We start from the raw sequence: 9369 nt of genomic DNA, 5'->3' as shown, positions 1-9369 counted from the left end.
AGAACACTGATGATGCTTTTATTTATTTCATATTGATCATCTTATTATGAGTATCTATTTATTCATTCATTGGACGTTGGATGCTCAGAAATCAGTAAAGGCAGGGAAAGGATGAATAGGTGAAAATCTGGTGATGTGCCTTTGAACAAGGTACTTAACCCCAATTGCTCCAGGGTCGCCATTGATAATGGCAGACCCGGCCGTGATTCCACTCTTCGAGGGTGTCTCTAGTGGAGTTGGGATATGCAAAAAAACATATTTCTAATTCACACACAGTGGTGGACAAAGTACCCAATTCTCATACTTAAGTAAAAGATAGAAAAGTATCAAAAGTAAATGTGATTTATAAAATGTACTTAAGTATCAAAAGTAAAAGTCTAAATCATTTCAAATTCCTTATATTAAGCAAACCAGACGGCACGATTTTCTTGTTTTTTAAATTTATGGATAGCCAGGGGCACTCTCCAACACTCAGACATCATTTACAAATGAAGCATTTGTGTGTAGTGAGTCCACCAGATCAGAGACAGGAGAGATGACCAGGGATGTTCTCTTGATAAGTGGGTGAATTGGACCATTTTGCTGTCCTGCTAAGAATTCAAAATGTAACAAGTACTTTTGTGAGTCAGGGAAAATGTATGGAGTAAAAGTACATTATTTTCTTTAGGAATATAGTGAAGTAATAGTAAAAGTTGTCAAAAATAAAAATAGTAAAATACAGATACCAAAAATGACGACTTAAGAACTTTATACCACTGTTCACATATGCATGTAATACACACTTGTACACGTGAAATAGAACAAATTTAAGTACCCACCCAATTATTATAATTTTTTTAGATCAACAACAAGGAATTGTCCTGGCATTATGGAAAGCAGAAAAACAAACAAAAACAAATCAACAGACAGAAATAGCTTTAACCGAAATGAGAGATCACATATGGGATGTACAGCCAAAGAAAGATTTTGTTGTCAAATATGACTCTGTAAATGCCTTCAGAATTCTGGCCAATGTTGCCTCCAATGCTTCCCACAGTTGTGCCAAGTTGGCTAGATTTCCTTTGACCATTCTTGATACACATGGGAAACTGTAGAGCGGGAAAGACCCAGCAGCTCCTGACACAAACTGGTGCGCCTGGCACCTACTACCATACCCAGTTTTATCTCAAACTCTTCATTCAAAGACTCAATCATGGACACTCTTACTGACAGTTGTGGCTGCTTTGTGTGATGTATTATTGTCTCTACCTTCTTGCCCTTTGTGCTTTTGCCTGTGCCCAATAATGTTTGTACCATGTTTTGTGCTACTACCATGTTGTGTTGCTACCATGTTGTTGTTATGTTGTGTTGCTACCATGCTGTGTTGTCATGTGTTGCTGCCTTGCTATGTTGTTGTCTTAGGTCTCACATTATGTAGTGTGGTGTTGTCTCTCTTGTCGTGATCTGTATTTTGTCCTATATTATAAAAGGTAGGAGGCCTTTTGCCTTTTGTAGGCCGCCTTTGTAAATACGAATTTGTTCTTAACTGACTTGACCAGTTAAATAAAAATACATTTTAAAAAGGCACTTAAAACCTCTTAAGGATCAAACCTTTTTTTTCAATTTTTGCCTAAAATGACTTACTCAAGTCCTGTAGCTCAGGACCTGAAGCAAGGATATGCATATTCTTGATACCATTTGAAAGGAAACACTTTGAAGTTTGTGGAAATGTGAAATGAATGTAGGAGAACATAACACATTAGATCTGGTAAAAGATAATACAAACCAAAAACATGCGTTTTCAATTTTTTTTGCTTGTTCCATCATCTTTGAAATGCAAGAAAAAGGCCATGATTTAATATTGCAGTTTGGGCGAATTTAGATTTTGGCCACTAGTTGGCAGCAGTGTGTCCAAAGTTGCAGATTGACCCAGTGAAGCATTGCAGTACTGCACAGTATTTTGTATCAAGTCTGTCAAAATGTGCCGAATTGGTCAATTGATACATTTTCAAGTACATAACTATAGAGAACATACAAAAATGATATGGTAATACAAAATGTAAGTTTACACACTCCCAGGAATGTCATTCATGATGGATCACTAGCTTATAATGTACACTAACTTTCACACATCTAGATGGCCGGGCGGGGTGGGTGTGGAGCCAGAGACAGCAGGGGTACAAACTGTAGAACCCAGTTATTTTTTGTATTTTTATTTAACCTTTATTTAGCTAGGCAAGTCAGTTTTGACATTTTTTAAATTTCACCTTTATTTAACCAGGTAGGCTAGTTGAGAACAAGTTCTCATTTACAACTGCAACCTGGCCAAGATAAAGCAAAGCAGTGCGTCACAAACAACAACACAGAGTTACACATGGAATAAACAAACATACAGTCAATAATACAATAGAAAAAGTCTATATACAGTGTGTGCAAATGAGGTAGGTAGGAACAAATTCATATTTACAATGATGGCCTAGGAAAAGTGGGTTAATTGCTTTGTTCAGGGGCAGAACGACAGATTTTTACCTTGTCAGCTCAGGGATTCGTTTTAGCAACCTTTCGGTTACTAGTCCAATGCTCTAACCACTAGGCTACCTGCATTTGAATATACAAATGTATTTTATCAAACAAAACTATGCTACATTTTTATCTCTGGGACCCTTAGGATGACAAATTACCTTCAGAGGTGAATGTATCAAACCAGTTGCCGTGATACATTTTTTGTTGTTGTGCACTCTCATCAGACAATAGCATGGTCTTTTTTCACAGTAATTGCTACTGTAAATGGACAGTGCAGTTAGATTAATGAGAGTTTTAACTTTCTGCCCATATAAGACATGTGTCTATGTTCACGAAAGTGTTCTGTTACTTACAACGTCCTTCTAGTCACATTAGAAAACGTTAGCACACGTTAGCATCAACCGCCCCGGTATAGGGACACCGATCCCGTAGAGGTTAAATCTTTTGTCTTGCCCATTCACCCTCTGAATGGTACATATACACAATGCCTCAAGACATAAAAATCCTTCTTTAATCTGTCTCCTCCCCTTCATCTACACTGATTGAAGTGGATTGAACAAGTGACATCAATAAGGGATCATAGCTTTCACCTGGATTCACCTGGTCAGTCTAAATCATGGAAAGAGCAGGTATTCATAATGTTTTGTATACTCAGTGTGTAGGCACTAATGCTGCTTTCGTAACCAAGTGAGAGGAGGGAATTGACCAGTTGTGAAGTCGTAAATACCAGTTGGAAGCATTCACATGCTTTGAATTTGTTGAGAAACGCTGACTGGCTAATGGCAAACAAGCTACATAAACCATAAACTATAAGTACAGCTATCATGCTTGTTAACAATTTATGGTTTAAAAAAATATATTAGTAGATTTATTTTAAAAAATAAAGTTTTGTTGTTGCATTTAACTGCCGGAAATGCTGTCGTCAAGGTTCTTTCCTGAGTAGGTGACGTCAGAGATCAACATGTGGGAGAAGTGGGAGCTAATGTCATGTTCAAAACTGCTGGGAACTGGGAACTCAGAGCTCAGAAATCTCCAACATCCGACTTCAGTGCATTCAAGATAACTGGGAACTCTGAAAAAAACTAGCTCCGACTAGGATTTTTTTTTTTTTTAACAGTCATCTTTTATTTATTTAACTAGGCAAGTCAGTTAAGAACAAATTCTTTTTACAATGATGGCCTACCCCGGCCAAAACCTAACCACGCTGGGCAAATTGTGAGCTGCCCTATGGGACTCCCAATCAAGGCCGGTTGTGATACAGCCTGGAATTGAACCAGGGCATGTAGTGACACCTCTATCACTGAGATGCAGTGCCTTCAACCACTGCGCCACTTGGGAGGCCCTAAGCCCCTGAGCCCCTGTACCTGAGACAGTGAGGCGAACGGTCTCATAGGTGAATCCAGAGGACAGTTTGATAGAGTAGAGCCCCTGGTCACGGTGTGTGACGTCATTCAGCAGCAACATCCTATCTTTCGTCCACTCAAACCGCGGGTCCTTCAACTGCAAACACACAATAGTGTTTAGCATAGAAGAACACACACACACTTAAACACACGTTATGTTCTTCTATCCTCGTGGGGATCTAAAATTCATTCCCATTCAAAATTATATTTTCCCTGAACCTAACCCCCAACCCCTTACACTAATTCTAACCATAACCCTGAACTTAACGCCTAAGCTTAAAATATACATTTTCCCTATGAGACTCCCAATCACAGCTGGTTGTGATACAGCCTGGAATCAAACCAGGGTCTGTAGTGACACCTCTAGCACTGAGATGCAGTGCCTTAGACCGCTGCACCACTCAGGAACCAACTTGGAATTCCAAGTCAGAAACTCAAGCATCTCTCTAGAGCTCCAACTTTCTGACCTGAAGATCACTGACGTCATGAATTGATCTGTTGAACCGGATTTTCCATTTGTCTTGAAAGCACCAATAGAATGATAGATGAGTTTCCCACTAGTAATTGCCAGTTGGAGGGCTGTTCAAGTGGAACGCAGCATGCAGCTACAGGGGATACAAATTAAAGTGGTATTTGAGACCTCTCTCTAACCAATTAATTGTACACACGTTATGATTTACGTGCTATTCGGAACTTGGAAACTCTGACATTATTGCTAACTGATTGAACGCGGCACGTGTATAACTACAACCAGTTAGCATGTCGGGCATTTCTGAGATTACTAGTTCCGATTTGCACGTAAATGCGGCATATGAACGCAGCAAAACGCATCCAAGAGAGATTCTCGTTCGGAAAAAAAGACTGTCCTCCATATCCTCTCTCCTCGGTGACCCGTGTTCGAGGAGCGTGATATTTCGTTAGTAGGGTCGTAACTAGTTACTACAGCCACAAACTCATAAGCCCCGCCCATTTCTACAATTGATCTTCTTAAAATGTTATTTTAAACCTAACCTTAACCACACTGATAGCCTTACCCTAACCTTAAATTAAGACCAAAAATATGTATATTTTTTAATGAATTTGTACGATGATAGACCATTTTTACTTTGTGGCTGTGCTATCTAGTGGACACCCTTTATTCGTCAATAGCCACCTTTCATCGATGATACTCATGTAAATCCTATTTTTAACGCAGAATCATTTTTAAATCTGCTTTTGTTTTGTCAGAGGAGAAAAACATGCACAAGTTTAAAAACAATATTCTACTTATTGTTTTATTCATAAAAATGTCTTGCACAACTCACTTCACATTAATTTTGGGATTTCTGTAAACCTAATCTGCCCAATGACGCGGTAGTGGGAAAAGGTTTCCAATAGTTACAATAGCCACTATTGGAGGAGAAGGTCAGAGGGGCGGGACCTCTGGCTTTCTCATCCAATGGATTTTGAGAAGGAGGAGAGGAGACGGGACGCAAGGAGATTCTCCCAATGAGTCTCTCTCAGGAATCGAATGCAGTACTGCACATGCGCAATGTCGTTTGCCCTATACTTGGTAAGTGGTGCCACATAGCGAACCGTGTGAAGTGTTCCTTTAGTGCACACGTTTAAATGTCATTGTGAACACCAAACGATCAGCAAACTTAGCTACAACTGTAGGGAGATTCGGGACGTTATTTCAAGCAGTTATTCTGACGTTTCCCGTCCTTCGGAGGATGCACACTGCACAGAAGATCATGAAGGTTTTCATAACAAGACGCATCCCACAGGAGGGATTGAAGATTCTGTCACAGGCTGGAGTGTATGTAGCCAGCAGATCCGATTTGCTCGTTTACGGCTGCACTAGGGTCGGACAGCATTCCGGTGTATATTATGACACTGCAGAGATGGCACAAGATATGACTCGGAAAACAAATCTCAATCCAGGGATGAGAAATGCTTTGAACTCCAAATTGCCCCATTATCCCAACTGTTACACCAAGAAGATTGAATGACTGCACATTTTTGGGAAACTATCCTTTTCATCCTCATGCTACATAGCAGAAGCCGCAGAAGCCATTTTGGAATGGCAGTGTCAGCCAATCTGCTCATCTGTTGTTCAACACGACCTGACATTCCATAATGTCAGGCTGCTGTTGCAACTGCTAGTTGACAAGAGGATGAAAACGGCAGTTTACTTAATTAATGATTCTTGTTGTAACAGTTGGGATAATGGGACAATTCGGGAATGTTGTCCAACCCTAGTGCAGCTGTAAGCAAGCAGGTCAGATCTGCTGGCGAGAGTGTGGTAACCTATAGCCAAGTACAACTAATGTAGCCAAGTACATATCAACTCCACGGAGTTGAGATATACTTGGCTAACTAGCCTAATGAGTTTTTCATGCGCTGTCACTTTTCATCTATCGTGTGCACGCCTATGACTGTGTGACATCTAAGGATTTGTGTCATAGTCGTGCTACTTAATTCTAGTGCTAGTCTACTTACTGCTGTATAAATGCATTGCACACATTTTCACACACACATGAAGTGGAGGGTAATTGTTACATCATGTGTTCAAAAGGTGAAAGTTTACTGGAGTTGTTGATGACCTTTATTCCAGGTCACACGTTATAGCGGGTACTCGGAATATGTTTCCTAGGGCATTATAACACTTTACAAACATCCATGCAACATTTAACAAAAGTAAAGAGGTATAATAAAGATTAAAGCGATGGGTAAGGTTGTCTGTAAGGGGAAGAGAAAGAGACGGACACCTTGAAAAAACAGACAGACCATCCAGAACACACAGAGAATATTGTACTCTGAAGGAAATGTTCTGAATTGTCTTTGTCTCATCTTAATCTCTCCCCTTTTACCTCCCGTTTCCATGGAAACAGATGTAAGGTTTCACTGTGGGACTCGGATGAGCCTGTTTCAAGGGCGGAGCTTCTGAAGGGCGTGGCGGGGGCCCATGGGCTCCTGTGTCTCCTGTCGGACAAGATCGACACTGAAGTTCTGGACGCAGCAGGTACACTGGACATATCCTGGATCAGATTAACTCAAACAGCACCTCTCAGTATTTTTCAATATATGGGATTCACGAGGCTGCTAGACATGTGTTAAACAGTATATGTGTTGTATGATAGTTTCCATTCTGTCTTTTCCTAACACGTAACTATGGATTTGTGTCCAGGTCCAAACCTGAAGGTGATAAGTACCTTATCTGTCGGATTTGACCACATGGCCATGGATGAGATCAAGAAACGGTAAGGCCAACTATCAAATGGCTTTAGCCTCACATCGAAGTCAGCAACTCTCATTGTGCTGTCCTCTCCATGTTCTGTGCAGAGGGGTGCGTGTGGGCTATACTCCAGACGTCCTGACTGATGCCACGGCGGAGCTGACCGTCGCCCTGCTCCTGGCTACAGCTCGGCGGCTACCAGAGGGCGTGGTGGAGGTTATAAAGTCAGTACCCAATAAACGCAGATACATTTCCCTCAATTAGACTCCAGCTCCAGAGGATCACTCTGACATGTTGTACAGTGATACTTTATCCATGTGTTGCCTAACCACACTTCTATCTAAAATGAATATGAGTACAACAGAATGTGTCCTCAATTCACTTTTTAAAAATCTCTCTCTCTCTCAGTGGAGGCTGGAGCACCTGGAAACCTCTGTGGTTGTGTGGTTATGGTCTGTCAGGCAGCACTGTTGGTGTCATTGGACTGGGACGCATAGGTAGAGTGACGATGATTGCTGGATTGACTTACTGGATTCTGTGACTTCTGCCCTTAGTGAGGTCTATACAATCCATATAGTAGCTGAAAGGGCAGGACAAAAGGGCTTATTCATTGCTTGATTGATTGTCTGGAGTCAATGCTGTTTTCCCTCAGGTATGGCCATAGCCAGGAGGCTGAAACCGTTTGGAGTGAAGAAGCTCCTGTACTCTGGAAGAACAGACAAATCATATGCTGCTGAAGTGGAAGGAGAATACGGTGAGCAGGGTTGGAAGGGCTTGGGGAAACAGCAAAGTCCGAGAGGGTGAGAATCAGATGAGATGTTTATTTGATTGTTTCTTCCTCTCTCTTCTGCCCTCCTCTGTTGCAGTGCCCTTGGACACGCTGGTGTCTGAGAGTGATTTTGTTGTGGTGTCCTGCGCCCTCACACCAGATACCCAGGGGCTGTGTAACAAGCAATTCTTCTGTAAGATGAAGAACACGGCTGTCTTCATCAACACCAGCAGGTACTCCATGGAACACGTAGCGCAGTGCCAAACCAACCACACGGACTGGGTTTTGAAATGAACACAGTTCAAAGCTATAAATATAGAGCTAACTTCCACTGTGTGTGTGATAGGGGTGCAGTAGTGAATCAGGAGGATCTGTATCGGGCTCTGTCCAGTGGTCAGATAGCTTGCGCTGGACTGGATGTCACAACCCCAGAACCACTCCCCACCGACCACCCCCTCCTCACCCTCAAAAACTGTGGTGAGTTAATAGGGTAATGAGAGAAACGGAGGGAGGAAGGCAGTTTACTGAGGCATCTCAGTGTCGTCTATTGGTTTCTCTCTGATCGCTGTTGTGATGTTTCCAGATTAATCAAATCATATTTTTTTTCTTAAATCTTCTCATTAAAATCAACCAGTTATTTTGCGACCAAATCTCTGCAGTGCGATCATGTCCCTGCTAATACATTTCCCCTCCTCTCTCCACCTGCAGTGGTCTTACCCCACATTGGCAGTGCCACCTACTCCACACGTGGCATCATGGCAGAGCTGTCGGCCAACAACCTGCTGGCAGGCCTACAGGGCACAGACATGCCCAGCGAACTCAAATTCTAGTGCTGCTCTACGACTATTCAACTCTGCCTCTGTCCTCCTTAGAATCATTTTGGTCACCCAATCAGTAGTCATTACCAGGAAGGTTAGAGCCGGAAGTGACCAGGAAATACATCTGTGATGGAGTATTGCAGTTGTATTAACATGCTCTCCAAACATGAAGGTCAACTTTTGCCTCTCGCTCTTAGATCTTACAATGTTTAAAGAAATAACACATTTGTGGTATTTGACTTGAATTTTGAAGGAGGAAGTGTATAGTATTGATGTTTTGAGAACATGCCTTGGCACTCTGACAGCGCTCCTAAGGGTCAGCCATGGCTTCCTTTGAAAGATGTAGATAAGCACCACAATGAGTGCACACACTACTAATTCATTACAGTGGCCTTCTCGTTCTTATGAAACACTTTCATGTACAAAATACTTAACTAAAATAGTAAATTAGTAGTTGTGATGGTAATGTTCTGTTGTTCTCATTCCAGTTGAGATGTGTGTTTAACATATTGAGATGGATCTCAGTTGTCTAGTTGTGGATAAGATATACACTCCATCACCAATTAATTTGTTTCAAATTCTATGGTAAAACACTCCATCTGTAGTCTAACACACTGTCATTCTAGCTTTGTTTTTAAATAAAGCGTTATGTTCAGTGTA

At 41.5% G+C, this 9369-nt stretch overlaps 1 protein-coding gene across 1 annotated transcript; it reads left to right on the top strand.

Moving 5' to 3' along the window:
- The first annotated feature begins 5441 nt into the window (after window positions 1-5441).
- Window positions 5442-9369, top strand: LOC112220833 (glyoxylate reductase/hydroxypyruvate reductase). Its single transcript, XM_024382738.1, has 9 exons — window positions 5442-5703; window positions 6779-6909; window positions 7075-7147; window positions 7230-7346; window positions 7531-7619; window positions 7775-7876; window positions 7989-8124; window positions 8238-8368; window positions 8600-9369. Exons 1-9 carry the CDS (start codon window positions 5618-5620, stop codon window positions 8719-8721), a joined length of 987 nt encoding a protein of 328 aa, XP_024238506.1. The 5' UTR covers window positions 5442-5617; the 3' UTR covers window positions 8722-9369.

Source organism: Oncorhynchus tshawytscha, linkage group LG21 (genome assembly GCF_018296145.1).
Source record: "Oncorhynchus tshawytscha isolate Ot180627B linkage group LG21, Otsh_v2.0, whole genome shotgun sequence".
In the NCBI taxonomy this organism is placed as follows: Eukaryota; Metazoa; Chordata; class Actinopteri; order Salmoniformes; family Salmonidae; genus Oncorhynchus; species Oncorhynchus tshawytscha.
Note: the sequence above shows the minus strand (reverse complement) of the source record. Positions and strands in the feature narration are given on the sequence as shown.